The sequence below is a fragment of the Biomphalaria glabrata genome, chromosome 5 (genome assembly GCF_947242115.1).
Source record: "Biomphalaria glabrata chromosome 5, xgBioGlab47.1, whole genome shotgun sequence".
Taxonomy (NCBI): Eukaryota; Metazoa; Mollusca; class Gastropoda; family Planorbidae; genus Biomphalaria; species Biomphalaria glabrata.
Genome location: NC_074715.1, coordinates 33,380,824 through 33,406,287, shown reverse-complemented (window position 1 = coordinate 33,406,287; position 25,464 = coordinate 33,380,824). Strand labels below are relative to the sequence as shown.

The window sequence follows — 25,464 nt, the reverse complement described above, 5'->3', positions numbered from 1 at the left end:
TACCTTATTTTCATCGGTGGCCGAAAAACTATAAATAGCTTTTTTGTTGTTGTATTTGGCGTATAGAACAAAGGGCGTGTTTATAAGCTGCCTTTTTGAAAGATACACACATATATATATATATCACTTTTGAGCCACTATATAGTGTAATGACACAAGACGCGTAGAAGTTGAGTTTAATCGGGTTTTTCCTTAGTGACGTGACGATTAATTAAAAAGTAGGATTAAGAACTAGGAAGAGTAACGGACAAGACGCCTTAGAGGACGACGCTAGGCTAGCGACGACAGAGGACTGTACCCTTTTATTATTTATTAAATTGTTTGAAGTTATCAGCCTGCGTTATCAAGTATATTCTTTATTTATTCTGTTGTTGTGTCTTCAACGAACTCGCATGCAACATCTATAATTATCAACAAAACAGACCATCAACAATAGAATCACATGTTCTAAGCTCTTCCGTTTTGTAGATCTTTTTTTTTTTTTTTTTATAATGGCAACAATCTGGTATTTTATTTTTTTTAATCCTAAAACTAAAACAAAAAATATTTTCTTTTGTGATCTTTAAAAAAAAAAAAAGAACTAATAACTGAATCAAAAGTCAATTCACTTTTGCATGGCTTAATTTACTCCCCCCCCCCCTTTTTTTTTTTTCCCAAATTACGTCCTTTGTGTGGGCTTAGTGGAATGTGCACTTTGTATTCCGTATGTTCAGTTTCTCCTGGAATCTAACGGAAGCTTGTGGCGCACAACTCTCGAATAATCTCGCTATCGGAGAACGAGAAGAGGTAACTCGTTGCTCACTGTTTTGAATAGAAACATTAAGTCTTAAGAAATGTTGGCTAAGAATTTCATTAACCTTTGACCTTCTCTGCCAGAAGTTGAGGAAGCCAAACGTTGTCCCACTGTGTGCTGGGAGTGCCGGTATTGTTGACTAGCAGGATACACATTGTTAGAATGTCGCAGTCACATAGATCACCTCAAGACTGTTGGAAAGAAATCTGAGCAAGGAGTATGTTATACTATGTTATGTGTTCAGGCTGTATTCCTCATACGTCAACTAATCTGAATATCTTCGACCTTTTATGTCAATTACTCGTTGTTACCGTTAGGTTAACCTATTATCAGGGTAGGGATATTACTTTTGACATAAATACAAAACTCCACTAAGACGTCGGTTTGAATATTTTGGCTCTGTTGTATTCAGCCCAAGCAGTTAGACAAATAGATTCGCTCTTCACTCTTTAACGGTTTTGTTGGCAAGCAGCACCCGCACGTGTTTTGGAGTGGATACAGCTACGTTGATAGTCTAGTACCAGGCTACATTGTATAACTACAAGACACTGTAATGCAAAAAAAAAAAAGTACAATACAATACCTCACAATCTATTGCGTACAGTACTTCAATGTAATACAAAAAAATTACAATGTATTACTGCACAGTAGACCTATTACTACAATGTGTTGGTTCTTAAGTTTAGAAAGTCAACATGCAATCTAATATCTTTCAATAGACTTGCCAGTACAAGTCAGGCTGACGTTCAAGTCTTCCTAAACTTATTATTATTTTCGTTTGTTTGTTTTTTTTTACCCATGGGGCATTGATCCTGGGTTAGGCTGACCTCACTAGTTTCTCTAATGTAGCCACCTATAGTGAAGTAAATGGGTACACACAGGTAAAGAGAATATCTTGACTTTTTCCCCTCATCAAATCTGCACAAGTGAATGTTATTGACCTGGTCTTTAACACCTACAGTCAAGAAGAAGTTTGCCATTGACCTCTGACCTCGTTAGCTGACTCGTGCTAACAAAGAAAAGAACATATGTATTGTTGGTTCAACAGTTTGTTCTGTGTGTGTGTGTGTGTATTGGACTGTTATTCATGCCCTTGGAATAGAATAGAAAGGAAACAGTTTGCTATTTGTATTTTACATGATAACATTCCTACCTAGCTATTTGCATTCAAAGGGAATTCTGGTATTAGTAGGAAACCAAAAGAATGTGACTACCGGTACTTGTATCATTGAAATACAGTTTCTTCAATTCAGAGATTTATTCTTTTTAAAGGGATATTCCAGAGACTAAAACCCAAATAGCTTGGTCAAACTAGTAGTGAAACAGCAGCGATACATTTCAAGATTCTTTGATACACGTTGTCTGCTCGAATCACTAAGTAGTTTCTCTCTCCAATAACTGAGAGCACAGTTCAATAGACCTCTTCGACTAAGAAACACATCTTTGTTTATAAAGCACTGGTTTTCACCACGCCTTTGTATGGCTCTGAGACCTGAGTGCTCTATAGAAGGCACCAAAGGCTCCTCGAACACTTCCATCAAAGTTGCCTTTGCTTCATAATGGGCATTCACTGGCAAGACTATCTTACAAATAACCAGGTTTTTATCTGGAGTCCAGTAAATACTGTATAGAAAGAAACACTAAAGGAGGACGGCATAATAGAGGTACCCCCGGAATCGCTATAAATATCAAATCATGTGCAATGTCGCCCTCATTGGCATAGAGGAAAGTAGCTTTCAGCAGATGTCCTTTGAAATAGGCAGCTGGATTGCTCTCACGTGGGTCGCGGGACACACATTTGAGGCCCAAAGAAAAGCCCTTGCCGAAAACAGGCTTAGAAGACGAAAAGAAGACTTAGACCACCGGGGGACAACGGCTTTGTCTGCATCAGTGTGACAAAATATGCAGGTGGTAAGTGGGATTGTTGGGCCATAGTATAGCGGCGCTCATGCTTTATCTTCGGAATCGAAGACATTGCCATTAGAATATGATCGGCCTAATATTATAATCAGGCGAGACCAGTCGTCGTAGCAGGCCTGAACACTGACTTGCAACGTCACAACTTGTGGGCAGTGGAGAAGAGCTGTTGGTGTCTAGTGCTCACAGGTTGCAACGTCGCAACTTGTGAGCAGTGGAGAAGAGCTGTTGGTGTCTAGTGCTAACAGGTTGCGACGTCGCAACTTGTGAGCAGTGGAGAAGAGCTGTTGGTGTCTAGTGCTCACAGGTTGCAACGTCGCAACTTGTGAGCAGTGGAGAAGAGCTGTTGGTGTCTAGTGCTAACAGGTTGCGACGTCGCAACTTGTGAGCAGTGGAGAAGAGCTGTTGGTGTCTAGTGCTAACAGGTTGCAACGTCGCAACTTGTGAGCAGTGGAGAAGAGCTGTTGGTGTCTAGTGCTCACAGGTTGCAACGTCGCAACTTGTGAGCAGTGGAGAAGAGCTGTTGGTGTCTAGTGCTAACAGGTTGCAACGTCGCAACTTGTGAGCAGTGGAGAAGAGCTGTTGGTGTCTAGTGCTAACAGGTTGCAACGTCGCAACTTGTGAGCAGTGGAGAAGAGCTGTTGGTGTCTAGTGCTAACAGGTTGCAACGTCGCAACTTGTGAGCAGTGGAGAAGAGCTGTTGGTGTCTAGTGCTCACAGGTTGCAACGTCGCAACTTGTGAGCAGTGGAGAAGAGCTGTTGGTGTCTAGTGCTAACAGGTTGCAACGTCGCAACTTGTGAGCAGTGGAGAAGAGCTGTTGGTGTCTAGTGCTCACAGGTTGCAACGTCGCAACTTGTGAGCAGTGGAGAAGAGCTGTTGGTGTCTAGTGCTCACAGGTTGCAACGTCGCAACTTGTGAGCAGTGGAGAAGAGCTGTTGGTGTCTAGTGCTCACAGGTTGCAACGTCGCAACTTGTGAGCAGTGGAGAAGAGCTGTTGGTGTCTAGTGCTAACAGGTTGCGACGTCGCAACTTGTGGGCAGTGGAGAAGAGCTGTTGGTGTCTAGTGCTAACAGGTTGCAACGTCGCAACTTGTGAGCAGTGGAGAAGAGCTGTTGATGTCTAGTGCTAACAGGTTGCAACGTCGCAACTTGTGAGCAGTGGAGAAGAGCTGTTGGTGTCTAGTGCTAACAGGTTGCAACGTCGCAACTTGTGAGCAGTGGAGAAGAGCTGTTGGTGTCTAGTGCTAACAGGTTGCAACGTCGCAGGTCGGTGTTCAGGCCTGCTATAATGAATGGTCTTGGTTCGACAAAATATCCTAGAAACATAATAGTGATATGACTTTGTTGGAATACGTTCCCCCATGTGTTGACAAACAAATAGGCCTACAAGACACAGAAGTGATTGTGGACATTTCGACTTGAGTTTAAGTAAGCTCTGAATAATTTCATCCTTGATCTTTCGGCAGTTCTAAGAGTGCAATGTGACCTACATTTACTTGTAGCTACTAGGCGCTTTAGGCTGCTTTAGGTTTCTATTAGAATATACCATCTACACTTAAGTTACAGTTTGCATGCTAAAGGCTTGCTTATTTTGTTTACATAGTCTCATAATGTAATCGATGCATTGTAAGATTGCAGGGATTCTTGGTGGTCATGATGTGGACAAAACAATGCCAGTCCAACAAGTCTTGACTATTTAGACCTCATTCTTCAGCCATAATTAATCACTTTTTTGTCCCTTTAGTTCATTGGTAGAAGTGCGAATGGAAACAATCTCAGTAGCAACGCTATCGGCTCTAGAAATAGTAACTAGCGTTTACATAGAGCTTGGTGACTGTGTACATTGGGACTGCTGGAGTTATTGATCTTGGCTGACTAGCACTGCCTCCATATTTTCGCTTCTATAGCAACACTTTCAACTCAAACCTTAGTGTGATCTATTACCTGTGGACTGCACTCACGTGAATTGGAGTCTCCCTGTGCTTTTAGACTCTACTTGTTTATTGTTGTTGAAACTAAGAAATATACGAGTTGTTTTTTGTTCTCATGTTTCATCACAAACATGTTGGTATTAGTGTGAAACAGCGCCTTTGTTTCCGTGGGCTCATTGAATGAATTTCATTATTTATTCTTGTCTATTTTTGTCTGACTCACTTTTGTTCTCTGTCAGACGTCTTGAACTGCCTTGGTGCTAGCTGTTACATACATACCTGTAGGTTTGTAGTTCTTGGGTTGCCTACAACAATGATCTCCCTTGTTTGGAACATAAAAAGGGAGGAGGCGGTTGCTTATGTGTGTTTGTTGATCATAACAATTGAACCTAGCTGTTCCTATTCTGAAGGATCATAACAATTGAACCTAGCTGTTCCTATTCTGAAGGATCATGCAGGTCCATGGAGACGTGTACAGGCAAGTAGCTTAGATCAAAGTGTGCACACTTGAACCTCTACACTAACGTCTTCGCGCAACCCTTCTTTTGGACTCTGCTTTAGTCACAAGTAAAATAGATTGATTTGAACGAATAACAAAAACAGAATTTTGTCTTAAGTTTTCGTTAGAACTAGCTAGAAGTGGTCAACTAAACATTGACCATGCTATGTCTGGTTAGAACTAGCTAGAAGTGGTCAACTAAACATTGACCATGCTATGTCTGGTTAGAACTAGCTAGAAGTGGTCAACTAAACATTGTCGTCCCGAGACATGACGTTAAACTGCGCTCCTCTTTCCTTAGCACTTTTGTAGCTCAAAAGTGCCCTACTTCTTTTCTATCATTGTGTCTGCCTCCTCTTTTCCTAAGTCTGCCTTCATTGATCATCACACTGTCTCCTTAACTTTAAATTCTCACTACGTCCTAGACCAGTCCGTTTGCCGTGGACTGCGACGGGTAAGGGGGGATAAAGAGATCCTGGTGTTTGAGTGGTGGCTATCTGAGGATAAACCACAACAACACAATACTTTGGCTCCAAGTTCCCCTAGACCTGAGACCCAGATGGCCCGCTCTGGGTCAACCGGCTGGTCATGCCGAGCTACCAGCATAGGTCGTCGACCTATGCTGGAGGGCGGTGGCTGGAGGGTCAATCAGGGAGCTGCTGTATCGGACACATGTCCGATGTAGCAGCTGACTGAGTATAGCACCTGTGTAGCCCCGGCGGACTCATTCTGGACATCCGAATGGCCCGTCCCCTTGTTGGACTCGATGGCGGGTGGGGAACACAGGTGCCGAATTAACCAAAATATATATGGACAAAAAAACACACACAAAACTACTTGCCCCAGACCTATGTCTGGGCAAGAAACGACGAATTGACGATAAAAAAGAGGAGGTCCCAAAAAGCTGTGCCACCTGGCCATCATTTCTGGTGGTTAGATGCACAGAGGAGGGAAAAAGCCTGACCAAGTTGAGCCCTTTTATTATCTATAAGGGACTCAAGTCAGTAGTGGGAGAGCCCAAGAGTGTGTCTAAGCTACACAAAACAATGGAACTCCTTGTAGAAGTAGACAGCAAGACACACTCTGATGGGCTTTTAAGATGCAGAAGACTCTGTGATCTCCAAGTGGAAGTCATGCCACACAAGAGTCTGAACACCAGCAGAGGTGTAATCAGCTCTAGGGACCTACTGGAATGTTCCGAGAAGGAAATAGTGGAGGGCATTGAAGGAGTCACCCATGCCCGGCGCATTACCAGGCGCAGGGAGGGTGAGGAGGTCAAAACCGCCACTATTATCCTCACATTCGGAACTAGGACACCGCCAGAGTATGTGAAGGCAGGATACCTACGAGTTCCAGTGAGGCCCTACATACCTAACCCCATGAGGTGCTTCAAGTGCCAGGGTTATGGACACGGCGCGGCAGTCTGTAAGAGGAACACTGTGTGTGCCAGATGTGCTGGAGAGGGTCATGAGGACAAGGGCTGCACAGCCCAGTTCAAATGCCCAAACTGTCAAGCTGGCCACTCAGCCTACTCCAAGGACTGCCCTGTGTGGAAACAGGAGGTTGCCGTGCAGGAGTACAAGGCAAGAAACGGATGTACCTTTAGCCAGGCGAAATCGGCTGTACTGGCCCTACCCAAGGGCCAATTCGGCTTGACAAAGACCTACGCCCAGGCTGTTGCTAAGAAAGGAAGATCCATAGCCACACAGACGGACACATTGACCCCACCACCCCCTCCTCCTCCCCCAACTCAGAAGAAAACACCGCCAAAGAACACACCTCTGAAGAAACAAGAAAGCCCTGTTGTCATGCTAAAGAACAGGTTCTCTGTGCTCGCTGATGAGAGCATGGAGACTGAGCAGCATGTCAAAACCAATACTCCGGGAGAACCCGGAGACATCATGTCTGACACAGGTTCTCCTCAGAGAACCCAGCCAGACACCCCAACCTCTACTGAGTTAGAGGTTGACCAACTCCCTAAGGGGAGAAATCAAAGCGGAGAGGATGCCCGAGGTGAGAGAGGAGGAAATAACCTCCGCTCTAACCAGAGGGATCTCCACTCTCCAGAGAGAAAGACTTCCCCCAAAAGGGGGTTGTCCTCCTCTCCATCCAAACCCAAGAATAAAAATACCAAGGTCACTGGAATAAAGGGAAACCCCTCCGGGGGCCTCCCAAGGCCAAATAGCTCCAAGTAGGTCATCTAGAATAAGCCATGGATTCCAGAATTGTACAGTGGAATTGTAGAGGCCTCAAGGCCAATTACGAGGAAATGCAGCTACTGATGGACTCTGAGACTCCTGTAGCTGTCTGCTTACAGGAAACATTTCTAAAAGATTGCATCAGCTTCCGAAGCTACCGTGCTTACACCAAGAATGTTGAGGATACAGAGAGAGCATCAGGTGGAGTCTGTATCCTTGTGAAGGATAGCATCCCCCATGAGAGGGTAGAACTACAGACCACACTACAGGCCGTAGCAGCTAGGATAACCCTTCACAAGGTTATCACTTGCTGCAGCCTGTATCTACCACCAGGCGCTCCATTAAACCGAACAGACATGGAGGACCTATTGAAACAACTCCCCCGGCCTTATTTAATCCTTGGGGATTTCAATGCCCATAACACCATGTGGGGATCCAACAATACCGACACAAGAGGTCGTATGCTGGAGGATATCTTCCTCCAACATGATTTATGCATACTTAATGATGCATCACCGACCTACTTGCACCCAGGAACTGGATCATTCACATGCATTGACCTCACCGTATGCGTCCCCGGACTTCTGGACGATTTTAAATGATCAGTTAGCAATGATCTACGGGGAAGTGATCACTTCCCAATCATCATTACTAACAATCTCCCTTCATTGGGACGACCTCAGCGGTGGAAACTGAATAAGGCCGATTGGGAACAATTCCAAAAAAGATGCTCTGAGGATATCACAGAAAATATCCTCCATGAACAAAACCCAGCTGATACCTTTGCTAGCAAGCTACTAAGTATAGCCAGGAAAGTTGTACCCCTAACCTCTGCAAATCCAAAACGGCCTAGCAAACCATGGTTTGATACAGCTTGCAAAAGTGCTATTGGTGATAGGAAAAAACGACTGGCTGCATTTATAAAGAATCCTTCCCAGGAAAACCTAAAGCTATTCAGGATAGCTAGAGCAAAGGCTAGACAAACCATACGGTCAGCCAAAAGGAATTCCTGGAGAAGTTTTGTCGGCAGTCTGGATGCCAAAACTTCTGCTAGAGCGGTTTGGAAGGCAGTAAGGCGAATCAAAGGGAAAGAATCAAATGCAATAGGGCATTTGAAAAACCAAGGACGAACTGTCACGTCCCCCAGAGAAATAGCTGACTGCCTTGCATCCTCAATAGCAGAAAAATCATCCACTGCACACTACACGCCAGAGTTCCAAAAAGTCAAAACCAGGGAGAAAAGACACCCCATTGATTTCAGGTCAGAGAACAATGAAGACTACAACAAACCGTTCTCGCTTGAGGAACTGAGGGAATCGCTGGACAAGTCACATGACACAGCGCCTGGAGAAGACGAAATCCATTACCAGTTCCTCAAGCACCTTCCCGAACCCTCATTGGCAGTCCTACTAGGGGTCTATAACTGTGTGTGGCAAACAGGCGCTTTCCCAAACAGCTGGAGGAAAGCCACAGTTATACCGATACCTAAACCGGGAAGAGACGGCTCTGACCCAGCTAACTATCGACCAATAGCACTAACAAGCTGCATCTGCAAAACCATGGAAAGAATGATTAACAGTAGGCTGGTCTGGTACCTGGAAAGGAATAAAGTGATCTCAAACTACCAGTGCGGATTCCGGCAGGGGCGGACAACAACTGACCACCTGGTAAGGCTGGAAGCTTATATTAGAAATGCATTACTCAGAAGAGAACATCTAGTAGCTGTATTCTTCGATATAGAAAAGGCCTATGACACAACCTGGAAACATGGCATTCTACGTGACCTGGCGCTTATGGGGCTTAAGGGACACCTCCCCCGTTTTGTGGAGGAATTCCTGAAAGATCGAAAATTTCAGGTCCGAGTGGGCAACTCCGCTTCTGACACTCATGACCAGGAAATGGGTGTACCCCAGGGCAGCATTCTGTCAGTCACCCTGTTCAACATTAAAATAAATAGCATCATAAATGCGCTGTCCCCTGGCATAGAGTGCTCTTTGTATGTTGATGACTTTGTCATTCTTACTTATGGGAAAAACATGAACACCTTAGAAAGGAAATTACAGTTATGTTTAAACAAAATTCAGGGTTGGGCAAACTATAATGGTTTCAAATTCTCTGACTCCAAAACAGTTAGTATGCATTTTTGTAATCTAAGGGGGCTCCACCCAGACCCTGAACTATTTATACACAAAAAGAAGATCCCTGTCGTGAAAACTACAAAATTTTTAGGCCTCACCTTAGATTCCAAATTTAATTTTCTCCCCCACATTAAGGAACTTAAGAAGAAATGCCAAAAGTCATTAAACATACTAAGAGTACTCAGCCATACGGACTGGGGAGCTGACAGAGATACCTTGCTGCTGCTCTATCGGAGTCTAATTCGATCCAAGCTAGACTACGGATCCATAATATATGGAGCAGCAAGGAAGTCGTACCTAAAAATACTGGAACCAATACAAAATGCTGCCCTGCGTCTCTGTCTCGGCGCGTTTCGTACATCACCTATCCCAAGTCTCCATGTGGAGGCTGGAGAACTCCCCATGGATATAAGAATGAAAAAGCTTGCAATGCAGTATATAGTCAAGCTAAAATCCAACCCCACGAACCCTGCTTTTGACTCCATATTTAACCCCACAGAGGTAGAATTATACAATCGAAGGCCTAACGTCATACAGCCGTTGGGCCTTCGAATGAGAGAACCCATCCAAAATTTAACCCCACCCATTGACCAAATCTCTAAAATAGAAACCCCTCAGAATCCTCCTTGGCTAATGAATAAACCTAAATTAAATTTATCCCTCCTTAATTTCAAAAAAGAAAATACAGACCCAAGCATACTACAAGTCCACTTTAGGGAACTGCAGGAGAGCTACGGAGATTGTGGCACCATCTACACAGACGGATCCAAAATGGAGGGAAAGGTCGCGTGTGCCTGCTCCTTTCGGAACAAAACAATCTCCCGTAGACTCCCCGATGGCTGCTCCATCTTTACGGCCGAATTGCACGCAATATTGCTTGCACTTATGGCCGTAAAAGCATCAGAAAGGAGTAAATTTATAATCTGCTCCGACTCCAAATCTGCATTGCAAGCTTTGGGGCGGATGAAGACTGACATCCCATTGGTACATAAGAGCCTGAAGCTGTTGGACCTAATAACAGCCGACCGTAGGGATGTCACCTTCATCTGGGTCCCCTCCCATGTTGGCATTGAGGGAAACGAAGCCGCAGACAGAGAAGCAAAGAGAGCCCTAAATCATGCGGTGTCAGGAACCCAAATTCCCTACTCGGACCTGAGACAAAGTATTGCCTCTGCCACCTATCGAGAGTGGCAGAACCGATGGGAGGCTGAGACTCACAGTAAACTCAGGCAGATTGTGGCGGATGTCAGGTGGCGGCCCACATCTAAGGGTCTGACAAGGCGTGGTAGCACAACCATGTCCAGACTTAGGATTGGCCACACCTACATCACGCACTCTTTTGTACTGAAGAGAGAGGAGCCCCCACTTTGCGAGTACTGTGACTCTCGCCTCACCGTGGAACATATCCTCGTTGATTGCCCCAGATACCAGGATGTCAGGGCGAAATATTTTAGAGCCACTAATCTAAAAACACTATTTAATAATGTCGACCCTGGGAAGGTACTGGGCTTTATTCGGGAAGTGGGGCTATCTACGAAGATCTGATTTCTGAATTTGTGAACATGCACTATTTACATTAGATTTTTACCAAATATTTAAATTTTTACTACCTTTACTATTTTAACTGTGAATAGACCTTAATTTTAATTATATTACTGTATAGAATGTGGCCCTTGTTGTTTAGAGAGAGAGTAGTCCTTGAGGGACTGCAGGCACGACATGGCCTAAATTGTGCCGATGTGCCTCAAATCAACAAATCAAATCAACTAAACATGACCATGCTATGTCTGGTTAGAACTAGCTAGAAGTGGTCAACTAAACATTGACCATGCTATGTCTGGTTAGAACTAGCTAGAAGTGGTCAACTAAACATTGACCATGCTATGTCTGGTTAGAACTAGCTAGAAGTGGTCAACTAAACATTGACCATGCTATGTCTGGTTAGAACTAGCTAGAAGTGGTCAACTAAACATTGACCATGCTATGTCTGGTTAGAACTAGCTAGAAGTGGTCAACTAAAAATTGACCATGCTATGTCTGGTTAGAACTAGCTAGAAGTGGTCAACTAAACATTGACCATGCTATGTCTGGTTAGAACTAGCTAGAAGTGGCCAACTAAACATTGACCATGCTATGTCTGGTTAGAACTAGCTAGAAGTGGTCAACTAAACATTGACCATGCTATGTCTGGTTAGAACTAGCTAGAAGTGGCCAACTAAACATTGACCATGCTATGTCTGGTTAGAACTAGCTAGAAGTGGTCAACTAAACATTGACCATGCTATGTCTGGTGTTAGACACCTTATTTATATAGGTTAGTTATTTTAGTTATTTAGCGACGCACCATAGTAGACGCATATTGAACGGGACTAGTGACGTTTGGGATATGTTGGGTTAGAGACCGGAAAATCAGTTAGCGATAGAACATTCCAGGGTAACGACGTGTTTAGTGACAGAGACTTCTACTGTGGCCCTTTTATCATAATAAATACATGTTGAATAGTTCATCAGAGTCGACTACATCTCTTAACTAGTTAAAATCGATGTGCCAGTTCTTGTTTGTATTGTTGTGCAACTACACGTAATACACCCGGACAATTACACCCAAACGATTGCAGAGTAATTGGTTGACTTCAAGACAGCCTGAACTAGCAACATCACAGTGGCGGAATCTGTTAGACACCTTATTTATATAGGTTAGTTATTTTAGTTATTTAGCGACGCACCATAGTAGACGCATATTGAACGGGACTAGTGTCGTTTGGGATATGTTGGGTTAGAGACCGGAAAATCAGTTAGCGATAGAACATTCCAGGGTAACGACGTGTTTAGTGACAGAGACTTCTACTGTGGCCCTTTTATCATAATAAATACATGTTGAATAGTTCATCAGAGTCGACTACATCTCTTAACTAGTTAAAATCGATGTGCCAGTTCTTGTTTGTATTGTTGTGCAACTACACGTAATACACCCGGACAATTACACCCAAACGATTGCAGAGTAATTGGTTGACTTCAAGACAGCCTGAACTAGCAACATCACAGTGGCGACCCCGAACCTCGAAGCCGGACCCTGATGAAGACGAACATCGAACCGGACCTCGAAGCAGAACGTTTACTCAGGTGAGGGTCGTGCACTCGAAGTTATAAGATTTCATCGGAGTACGGCTGAACACAGCAGTATCGCAGAGTGACTTTGTTCTAGATCTACATACAGTCATCGCCTGTTTGATCGCACGTTCAACGAGCCGTTAACTCAGGGTGACCTTCGTCAGGACCGTAATCATCGCAACGCCTGATCTTCATATGCTGAATCGACCTACAGCCAGAGAAACCGTTCATTCATAACGGGTGAGAGATCGTTAGTGAACCTGTTGGACATATTTTTTCTTCGTCATAGGAGCCACATTGAGTATCAAGTTTTACCTCGTCAGTTTCGAGAAGGACAGTTTGCCCGCTGTCAGAAGTATTGTGAGTACTACAAGTTTGGTAGCTAACTAAATCGAAATCGCTCTGTCGTCTTACCCTTGGAGAGATTCTTGTGGAGCAGTTTGCTCATTGAACCGGTTGCTTGCCACGTTTATAACGGTCACTGTGTTTAACCTTTGGAAGGTTAGTGAAGTAATCTTTATCAGTACTGAACATTGATCTATCTAGTATTCGTCGGTCTAGACCATATCTAGACTTGTTAGCAGTGAAGTTGTGGAAACAGCTACATCCACTTAATTTCGTTGAAAACCGTTAATCGTCTAACGGAACGTCGTCGGAGGTGACCTTGGTTTCACCTAGTCTACATTGGACAGTTGGTCTAGTGAAGCAGAGTACAACAGCAAACTTCGTCGTACTACCAGAGTAGCAGCAGAGGCAGTGAACTATTTTAGAGAACCGTTATTCGTCAGCCCAGATCAAGTCATCGTCAAGAAAGTCGTTATTCGTCAGCCCAGATCAAGTCATCGTCAAGAAAGTCGTTATTCGTCAGCCCAGATCAAGTCATCGTCAAGAAATTCGTTATTCGTCAGTCGTCCAGATCAAGTTGCCGTCAAGAGACTGTTATTTGTCAGTAGTCGTCTACACAAGTCAAGTCATCGCCAGAAGAACCGTTAACCTATTCGTCAGTAACTGTGTACACAAGGTCGTCGGAACTACACATACGGTCATCAACAGTCGTCGAAGAAACTGGAACATTTTGCTGTGGCATATCAGGACATCTGTGGCATTACGTGGGATACTGGTAGCACCGGAGAACAGAGTCAGAACTGGAAGAGAGGCAGTGGAATTTGTTGTGATCTAGCATATTCGGGAGTCCGAACAAAGGGATCTTTCTTATCAAAAGCTAAGTGCCATTTTTCTTATTAGTATATGTTTAGATTGCCCTTAGAAATAGATTTTGTCTAAATTTGGTACGTTAGCCTGAGTAAAATCAGGTGGTGCGCCTTAAAACCCGTCGGGGTAGAAGACGTAATTTAGATGAAAAGCTATATTATATATTTAGGATTGTAATTTGTTTTGTTTGTGTAAACGTCATATCCGTTGTTGCCTGGTTACTTCGTGACGTTATCATTGTGTGCCATATTGTCACATCCCAACCCATAGTGATAGTCTCATTTAATTATTTCATTTGTTTATATTATTTTAAATTATTTATTTTTATTAATTTAATTAGATCTGTATTTTTTTTTTTTTCACTTAATGATAGAAAGTGCGGGTAGGATTCTTTTACTGTGAATCAGACTAAAATAATTTTAGTTTGAGCGGTTAAAATCAAATATGATTTTGCCATGAGAATAATGCCGAAACTGGCTATGTAGTCAAACACTATCGTCTGGCTAAATTTAGATCTGCAAATTGTTGTACATCTCTTTGGTACAATTAAATCATCTAGACTCTAATTTGAAATATTATTAATTGAAAAATGAATGAAGGTAGTACATTCTAGATATATATATCTTGTTGAAGATATATTTGACATTTTATGAACGTATCTGTTTTATATGGTTAAATAGAACCATAATCTACTCTAGATCTAGACTCTAGACAGTCTTTGAATTTACTCTAAACACTTCACTGTGACTTCAGTCATACCAGGTTTTAAAATTGATCATAGTTATTCATACTAGATCTAAAAGTCATAGTGCTCTTGATAACTAGATCTAAATGGTAATATTATACATACTATAATATACTGGATTTAAATTTGTGTGATACTAGATCTAATATACAGATTTGAATATAACCATAATAACTCAGACTAGATTTATACATTTACTAAATCTATAGATAGAGACATACCATTTAAAATTTGTATAAAAGTGTGGAAAAACTTAAATATAAAATAAGTTTAAAGTATAGCCATAACCAATATAGGCTAAGTAAAAATATATATAAAATATAAAACACAATGGCTACATCATCATATGTGGACCTTAAGGAGGTTAAGGAAACAGCTATGCAGGATGGAAAGGCCATGGAGTTAAAAGGAAAGGACTTAGCAGCTTATGTACAGCAAGTTGTGAAGGAGGAAACGGAACGTCAAAGACAAGAGATAGAAAGACAAGAAGAACGTCAAAGACAAGAGATAGAGAGACAAGATAGGATCAGAAAGGAAGAATATGAGAAGCAAAAAGAGGACCGAGAACATGAAGCTAAAATGGAGAAGATGAGATTGGATGCAGCACAAGCCAGAGCCCAAACTGAACAAGGAAATAACACAAATAACTCAAATAATTATACCACTCAAAGAGACAACCCTAATTCACAAACATGGCTAAAGAGAAAAATACAAAGTTTTGATGAACAGAAGGATGACATTGGTGATTTCCTGAAAAGATATGAGGCAAAAATGTCTACATTTAATATGCCTGAAGAAGAATGGTCTGAAATACTGATAGACTTTGTTCATGGTCAAGCTCTAACAATATGCCAAAATCATGACCATCATATTGATGATAGCTATCAGGTTTTAAAAAGAGAATTATTAAATGCCTATGGTCATAATGCTACAACTTTTAGAAAGAAATACTTTGACAATATACCATCATTAGGAATAGAACCCCAAACTACCATTAATATGGAAAAGGATTTTTTCAATAAGTGGGTAAAATTAGAAAAAGTAACAAACTCTTATGAAGGATTAAAAAATTTTATTTTAGTGGACAACTTTGTAAATAAATGTGACCCTCAGTTACAATCTTTTATTAAAGAAAGAAACCCAAAAACTATAGATGAAATAACAGAAATAATGAGAGTATACAAAAATGCCTATCCAAATAAACCATTTTCTGATAGGGATAAGAGCAAAGTAGATTTAATAGGATACACCAAAGAAAATGTTGATAGAAGTAGAAATAGAAACAGATCAAATAGTGGAAATAGAAAATATAGTGAAATAACCTGTTTTAAATGTCAAGGAAAAGGTCATATAGCAGCTAACTGTAGAAGAGGGAATAGTAGGTCTGGAAGTAGAAATAGATACAATGAACAAAATAACAATAGATATAGGAGTAGAGATAGGAATGACAGGGGAAATTATAGAAATAGGAGTTACAGTAGGGAATACAAAAATAAAGGTACAGATAGGATATATTTCATGGAAGGAAATAGGAACAATTTTGCAGTGTACCCAGGGTTTGTAGATAGAATTCCGGTGGAATTAATCAGGGATTCAGGTTGTAACACTTTGGCAGTAAAAACTAAATTTGTCAAACCTCATTGGTATAAAGGGTTTACTAAGAAAGTAGAATTAGCAGATGGCACTGTAAGGGAATTTAAAGCTATAAGGGTGTACATTGAAACTCCATTTTTCACTGGTTATTGTGATGGCATTGCAATACCAGAAATGAGATATGATATGTTAGTAGGAAACATAAAAGGAGTTAAAGAATGTTCAAGAAAAGAATTAGAAGACTGGCAAAACAAATACAAAAACATAAGACAAAATCATGGAAACATAGAAACACAAAATATAACAAGTATGGTAATAACAAGATCAATGGATAAACAAGATGAGAAACAGGAAAATACAATAAATGTAATAAGTAAGGATGAAGAAAAAGAAACCAGTAATGTAATACAAATAGAAAATACAGATGTTAAGGAAAGTGAGATAGAAAATGAAACACAAAATAGTCTGGAAACACAAATATCTCAAAGTGAAAAAGAAACAACACCCACATTTGCATTAGAACAAATGAATGACAATATTATTGGGAAAATTTATTCAAGAATATCAGATAAAAACAATAATAATCCAATGGAGAAATTTTGTATAGAGAATAAAATATTGTTTAGACAAACAAGTAATGATAACAAGAAAATAAAACAACTTGTCTTACCACAGAAATATTGGAAAGATGTTTTAATCATGACACATGATAATAATTTAGCAGCACATAGGGGAGTAAAGAAATGTTATAGGAACTTGTCAAAACAAGTATTTTGGCCCAAAATGAAAGCAACAATCAACAAATACATAAACTCATGTGACATATGTCAAAAGAGATCTAACAAAAGCCTAGTGAATAAAGCACCTATTCAAGAAATGGATGAACCTACGGCACCATTTCAGAAAGTATCTATTGATTTAATAGGTCCTTTAATTCAAACTGAAAATAATAACAAATACATTCTAACAGTAATAGACATGTTTAGTAGATACCCAGAGGCAATCCCATTATCAAATACAAGTGCAGAAAATATCATTAATGCCATAACTCAAAAAGTAATTACAAGACATGGTATACCTAAAATTATATTGAGTGATCAGGGATCTCAGTTTAAGTCAGAACAATTTAAGAAATGGACTAAACAATACAATATACAGCACATATACTCTTCGGTTTACCACCCGGAGAGTAACGGTTTATGTGAACGATATGGTGGATCATTAAAAAGATCACTAACAAAGATAATTCAGAATAATCAGAACAAGTGGGATCATTACATTAACTATGTACTATTTGCTCATAGAAACAACATCCATGAAGCAACACAATTTTCACCATATGAAATAATACATGGAAGAAAACCCAGAGATGAATTAGATGTTTTTAAAGAAAATCTAATAGACAATGAGAATAAATTAAATAATGACAGTGAAACAACAATCACAACAGAATTGAAAGAAATATGGACTCAAGCATATAACAACAATAAGAAATATAAACAAAGTGCTCATGAGAATCTAAATAAGAAAAGACAATTGAAAACACTAGAAGTAGGAAACAACGTATTAATATTAATAAATGACCTGAAAAATAAAATTGGTAAACAATGGAAAGGTCCATTTAAGGTGATAAAACAAATTAGTGATGTCAATTATCAAATTGAAATAAATGGGAAAGTTAAAACATATCACATAAATAATTTGAAACTATATCATGATAGAGAAGATGAGTTGATACAAAACATTCAGGAGGAAATAGAAAATAAATTTTCAGAAAGAGAAGAATGCTTGATGATAATAACAAATGAAAATCACAATGAAAATGATATTAAGGAAATACCTGTAATAGAAACAAAAGAGAATCAAACTTGGCAAAAGATTAATCTTAATAATTTAACTAAGGAAAAGTCAAAAGATATAACTAAAATAATACAGGAATACAAAGAAATTTTTTCCAGCATACCAGGAAAAACTAATATTATTAAACATGACATTAAAGTAACAGACTCAAAACCTATCAAGCTTAAGCCATATAGAATACCGCTACATTTACAAGACAAAGTAAAGAAAGAAATAGACAATTTACTAGAATCAGGTATAATTGAACCATCAACATCTCCTTATGCTTCACCAATTGTGATAGCCAAAAAGAAGAATGGAGATATAAGGTTATGTATTGATTATAGGAAACTTAACAACATCACAGAATTTGACCCATATCCAATGCCAAATATAGAGGATATTTTACATAAATTAAATGGAGCAAAATTTTTTACTAAATTAGATTTAACTAAAGGTTATTGGCAAATACCTTTAACAGAAAATGCAAAACCTTACACAGCATTTGTAACACCATATGGTATTTTTCAATGGAATTATATGAGTTTTGGATTAGTAAATGCACCTGCCACATTTAATAGAATGATGAACATGATAATTGGAAACAAAGAAAATGTTATTTGCTATTTAGATGACATATGTATTTTTAATAATAGTTGGGAGGAACATTTGGTAGATGTAAAAGAAGTATTCAAAATAATAAAAGAAAGTGGACTTACAATTCAAGCAGAAAAAGTAGAAATAGGATTGGAGGAAATAATTTTCTTAGGACATAAAATAAATAACAACATGATTAGCCCTATTGAAGATAACATAAAGAAAGTACTTAATATTGAAATACCTACAACAAAAAGACAAATTAAAAGTATATTGGGAATAGTAAATTATTACAGAAAGTTTATAAAAAACTTAGCAGAAATAGTGAATCCACTAAATGACTTACTTAAAAAAGGAAAACCTCAAAAAGTAGTTTGTAATGAGGAATGTGTGAAAGCTATTGACAGAATTAAAGATGTTTTTAGTCATGAACTAATATTAAGACTACCTGATAAAGACAAAATATTTTATGTCACAACTGATGCATCTGGTAATGCTATTGGTGGTTGTTTAATGCAGAACTATGATAACTTACATCCTATATTATATGTAAGTAGAAAATTGTCAGAGGCAGAGAAAAAATATAGTGTCATTGAAAGAGAAGCCTTAGCTGTAATATGGGTAATTACTAAGCTAGAGAGCTATTTAATAGGAAGGAAATTCATATTATTAACTGATCATAAACCTATTCAGTATATACAGCAAAAGAGCATGAAAAACAGTCGTGTTTATAGATGGTTCTTAGCACTACAGGAGTATAAATTTGAAGTGAAAGCTATTAGTGGATCTGTGAATATTGTAGCTGATCTATTGTCTAGAATGACATTGAAGTGAAATAATTTTGTAAATAAACTATGATTATATTGAGTATGTAAAATATATTAATATATTGACACCATTTATATGTTATGGAAAAGGGAGATAAGTAAATTTGATGTTAAGCATTTAAAAGTAAGTATGGATATTTTTTTTGTGTGAATCATTTCATATATCATTGACGAAAGTTAGTTCTATGGAAAAGGGTGAGTATAAAAGAAAAATGGACAAAAGCGTATAAAAGGGTGGTAAGAAAAAAATGTATTGAATGTGTAAATAAAGTTTGTAATTGTTTTTTGAAATATTGTATTTTATCAGATTACTGCCAGTGAAGAACATTTGAGATGTGTAGGACATGCCCATAAGATGCCACATTTTCCTCCATGATGAACGGTGTACCAATGAAGATGATTTTGGAATGTTATGAACTGTTATGAACATTGAATATGAGGAACTGTCAAGATGAAGATGTCAAGATGAAGATGTCAAGATTTTATGTTTGTGGTCTTCCCCTTAAATTGAAAATGCCCTTGTAAGACTTGACAGTAGTGGAAAAATATTGACATATTTTTTTTTCAAGGGGGGGAGGAATCTGTTAGACACCTTATTTATATAGGTTAGTTATTTTAGTTATTTAGCGACGCACCATAGTAGACGCATATTGAACGGGACTAGTGACGTTTGGGATATGTTGGGTTAGAGACCGGAAAATCAGTTAGCGATAGAACATTCCAGGGTAACGACGTGTTTAGTGACAGAGACTTCTACTGTGGCCCTTTTATCATAATAAATACATGTTGAATAGTTCATCAGAGTCGACTACATCTCTTAACTAGTTAAAATCGATGTGCCAGTTCTTGTTTGTATTGTTGTGCAACTACACGTAATACACCCGGACAATTACACCCAAACGATTGCAGAGTAATTGGTTGACTTCAAGACAGCCTGAACTAGCAACATCACACTGGTTAGAACTAGCTAGAAGTGGCCAACTAAACATTGACCATGCTATGTCTGGTTAGAACTAGCTAGAAGTGGTCAACTAAACATTGACCATGCTATGTCTGGTTAGAACTAGCTAGAAGTGGTCAACTAAACATTGACCATGCTATGTCTGGTTAGAACTAGCTAGAAGTGGTCAACTAAACATTGACCATGCTATGTCTGGTTAGAACTAGCTAGAAGTGGTCAACTAAACATTGACCATGCTATGTCTGGTTAGAACTAGCTAGAAGTGGCCAACTAAACATTGACCATGCTATGTCTGGTTAGAACTAGCTAGAAGTGGTCAACTAAACATTGACCATGCTATGTCTGGTTAGAACTAGCTAGAAGTGGTCAACTAAACATTGACCATGCTATGTCTGGTTAGAACTAGCTAGAAGTGGTCAACTAAACATTGACCATGCTATGTCTGGTTAGAACTAGCTAGAAGTGGTCAACTAAAAATTGACCATGCTATGTCTGGTTAGAACTAGCTAGAAGTGGTCAACTAAACATTGACCATGCTATGTCTGGTTAGAACTAGCTAGAAGTGGCCAACTAAACATTGACCATGCTATGTCTGGTTAGAACTAGCTAGAAGTGGTCAACTAAACATTGACCATGCTATGTCTGGTTAGAACTAGCTAGAAGTGGCCAACTAAACATTGACCATGCTATGTCTGGTTAGAACTAGCTAGAAGTGGTCAACTAAACATTGACCATGCTATGTCTGGTTAGAACTAGCTAGAAGTGGCCAACTAAACATTGACCATGCTATGTCTGGTTAGAACTAGCTAGAAGTGGTCAACTAAACATTGACCATGCTATGTCTGGTTAGAACTAGCTAGAAGTGGTCAACTAAACATTGACCATGCTATGTCTGGTTAGAACTAGCTAGAAGTGGTCAACTAAACATTGACCATGCTATGTCTGGTTAGAACTAGCTAGAAGTGGTCAACTAAACATTGACCATGCTATGTCTGGTTAGAACTAGCTAGAAGTGGCCAACTAAACATTGACCATGCTATGTCTGGTTAGAACTAGCTAGAAGTGGTCAACTAAACATTGACCATGCTATGTCTGGTTAGAACTAGCTAGAAGTGGTCAACTAAACATTGACCATGCTATGTCTGGTTAGAACTAGCTAGAAGTGGTCAACTAAACATTGACCATGCTATGTCTGGTTAGAACTAGCTAGAAGTGGTCAACTAAACATTGACCATGCTATGTCTGGTTAGAACTAGCTAGAAGTGGTCAACTAAACATTGACCATGCTATGTCTGGTTAGAACTAGCTAGAAGTGGTCGTGGAGTCACGGCATTTACGCAGGTCGCGTTGACCTTTTTTTTTTTCAATATTTTATGACTGTATATTAACCATGCTATACTTGAGACCAGGGCCAGCTGTACGTTTTGCATAAAAAAAAACTCTATGCATATTGATGTAAGCAAAACACCTGCGGGTGATCGAGGCGGAGTTACTATTGGAAGTTACACCGGTCTGTCTATACTTGGAACACAATTGTCTCCACTTGAGACACCAGTAGTGTCCTTTAGTTCTTATGTCAAGAAACAAAAGCAGAATTGAAAGTCCTAGTCTTGCATTTAGATCTACTTGCTCACCGTATAAAAGATGTCTGTATGTCCAGTATAATCACCGTATAAAAGATGTCTATGTCCAGTATAATCACCGTATAAAATATGTCTGTATGCCCACTATAATCACCGTATAAAATATGTCTGTATGCCCAGTATAATCACCGTATAAAAGATGTCTGTATGCCCACTATAATCACCGTATAAAATGTCTGTATGTCCAGTATAATCACCGTATAAAAGATGTCTGTATGCCCAGTATAATCACCGTATAAAAGATGTCTGTATGCCCACTATAATCACCGTATAAAATATGTCTGTATGCTCAATATAATCACCGTATAAAATATGTCTGTATGCTCAATATAATCACCGTATAAAATGTGTCTGTATGCTCAATATAATCACCGTATAAAATGTGTCTGTATGGTCATATAATCACTATAATTCTCGTTAGACTGTCACGTGGTTACTGAAGTGTAACACACGTCAGAAGTGACACACGCAAAAAGTCTAGTTGTGCCTTACTTACTGCTGCTCGTTTGATCTCTCTTTCAGTATTGTCTTAGACACACACTGTCTTTATGTTGGCAACTCGTTCAACACTTGTCGCCTAGATAGTGCCAGAGACTCACATTCTTGTGTTCTGGAAACAAAGTTACCTAAGCACACCTTTCATTAGAACAAAATCTGCAGTGAATGTTTTTATTGAACAATTGGGTTTATTTCAGTCATGGTGTTATTTTAATGATACAAGTTTGCTGGTATTACAATTACTATGAGTGTGCGCGTGTTTGTGTGTGTGTTCATGTGATAAAGAATGAGGATACATTTAAAGTGAAAAGTTTTTATATAAAACCAGAAAGAAGAAGTTATGAAGAAATATCTGTTTTGAAATGCAGTTGGGTTTGAGAAGAAGGCACGGGCGGACTGGCTATATGGGCATCTAGTGCCTGGTGGGCCAGTACCAAAATGGGCCAGTGGGGTCGCCGAATGGGCCACTTTGAATGACAATAAGTACAGACTTGACTTTGCAATACTAAACAAAACTCTCTTAATGATGAATTCACCTATATCCATATACCATGCTACTGGTGATTTACATTCCACTATATACTCCAAGCGATTTTAACAAACAATAAGGTTTCTATTTTTTATAGTCCTGTAGAAGTTGAATAAGTATAAATACTCGAGTGAATCTATAACAAGACAGTAAGCTTATAAATTAATTAATGAATTTCCTGTTATATTGGGGTATACAGTAATCTATAGATTCCACTGTTACCAAAATTAACTCAAAATAGTGTGTCCGTTATAATTTTTGGTTAGTGCATTGCAAGATCCCAGGATTTCCTCTCCATGAAATCTTTCACAAATCACAATTTTACACAGGGAAAGAGAACAGTTTGGAGAAGAAGAAGAATTAATCCATTAGCTAAACTTTATTTTTTATCAGAGCAGGTAGCAATAGCTTTAAATCTTATGGGAATCAATTTGTGAGCCCTATGGTATGGTAATTCCATTGCCAAATTTGACATCTAGTCTGCCCCTGGGAGAAGGTTTTAGAGCTGTCTTTAGGTGCTCAGCAAACACAACTCAGCTCAAGTAGGGATTCAAACTCGAGCCCCATTGATAGGTAGCCAAGCGTTTTTTCTCTCAGCCATACACACCTAATAGTGAGATGGAACATTAAAGTATAAAAAAACTAAATAAAAGATAGAGGCTTTAAAAGCTCATTCTTTAACTGAAGTAGTCAAAAAAGAATTGATATCACAAAAGTTCAACATTTCTTATCAAACTTGTTTGAATTCCCAATGAACCATATGAGAAACCATGTGGTAATATTCTCTGACATTTATATACTTTCAGTCCTTGTGGAGCAGAGAATGTGAGAAGTCAAGGCTGCAGATGCAGCCTCTTATCTAGTTACACTTGAATACAGCAACCAATGGCTTGGAAACCAGTGGAGGGTATACAGCTGTTGGCACCCTTTGATCATCAGGTGGCTGGACAATCCTCCATGTTAAAATATGATGCTACAACAGTAAGTAGAATACTTTGTCTACTTCTTCTTGTTAAGCTTCTGAGAGGAGCTTTGAGGGGTAACACTATTGTCTGTTACACAATTTCACTGACCTCTGTTTTTCTCCATGAGTCTTGTGAAGGATAGACTCCTACATTTCATTCAAACTTCCTTAAAGGTTATTATGTTATGTCAGACTATTCATTTTGGTGTTTGATTGAACTAGACATCTTCTTGCTTGCTCTAACAAGAAACTATTTTTAAAATTTTTTCAAAATAACATGTATGTAGCGCAACTTTCATGCTTATAGCATGCTCAGAGTGCCAGTTCTAATCATTTTTGGACCAATGGGGGATCTGGGAGAAGGTTTTCTGTTCTGCCTTTAGTTGCTCTAGTCGTATGTTGAATTTAAGCCACTGTTGATATGTTGTCAGCAGTTTAAACTTCTTGGTCACACATCCCACATAATTTCTGGCCATTGGAGAAAAACAATTGAATTATCCACATTTATTGTTTGGCAGTTCAGAGTTTTCAAGTAAACACTTTCAGACATTGTACTTGTTGGCTCTACTACATTAAGTAGTACTACACAACATAAGATTTGTTGTTGAAACTTGTGTTGGGTTACTTTAAAACCCTTAATGACCATGTAACACTATTACTTTGATTATTCTACTTGTAGGTTTGTAAACCTTTGATTGCTAGAGAACATTTTGTATACAAGACTCTACCTGATGAATTGAAAACATTTACTCCAGAGTATAGAGGTTAGTGGCAATACTTTCAACAGTGTCATTTTAGTTCATTAATTCAGAGACCATCTGCTCTAAACAGAAGCTAATGTGCTTGTTCAGCAGGCTTTTCATTTAGCATGCAATTGTATCAACTATAGCAGCAGCTCCATCAACTTTATTGTAGGTAGCCAACTTGGCTGATTTCAAAGTTATTAAATTAGCTGAACTGTTATTATTTAATGCTTATAGCAAAATAATGAAATGTTATAAAACAAAAAAGTTTAAGCTCTTTGTTGATGTAAATGATATATCTTTAATTCTTTGGAAAATGACAATATAAATAAACTTCATTGTACAAATAAATCATTAACTTCATTGTACAAATAAAATCATTAACTTCATTGTACAAATAAAATCATTAACTTCATTGTACAAATAAAATCATTAACTTCATTGTACAAATAAATCATTAACTTCATTGTACAAATAAATCATTTGTTGAGCAATTGTCTTGGCTGTAGGAGAAATAGAAGTCCAGCTATCTGAGAAAGATGGATACATCCAGTTACTTGGCCTACCAGTGCTAGAGGACAGTGGTTCTTGTTCCTGTTCAAGTGACCACACTCATCCAGTTTTAACCAATACAGTTACAAATCATGAAGATAACTCCTCAGCACAAAACAGGTCAGACATTAGACTTTAATCATAGTTACAGCATCACATTTCTTTGTTCTACCA

General features: G+C 39.0%; 1 protein-coding gene across 10 annotated transcripts in view; it reads left to right on the top strand.

The window, feature by feature from the left end:
* Nucleotides 1–25,464, top strand: part of LOC106059675 (inositol hexakisphosphate kinase 1-like) — a 52,899-nt gene that overhangs the window by 20,585 nt on the left and 6,850 nt on the right. For 7 of the 10 annotated variants that reach the window (XM_056028646.1, XM_013217354.2, XM_056028645.1 and 4 more), the window contains 3 exons: nt 23,838–24,012; nt 24,675–24,759; nt 25,248–25,410. In XM_056028646.1, coding sequence (XP_055884621.1) covers nt 23,917–24,012; nt 24,675–24,759; nt 25,248–25,410 — 344 coding nt within the window. In that variant the 5' untranslated portion in view covers nt 23,838–23,916. Of the gene's footprint in view, nt 1–866; nt 1,011–4,312; nt 5,120–21,853; nt 22,733–23,837; nt 24,013–24,674; nt 24,760–25,247; nt 25,411–25,464 lie in introns of those variants that run through there. The other 3 variants (XM_056028648.1, XM_056028647.1, XM_056028649.1) reach the window with 3 other exon arrangements.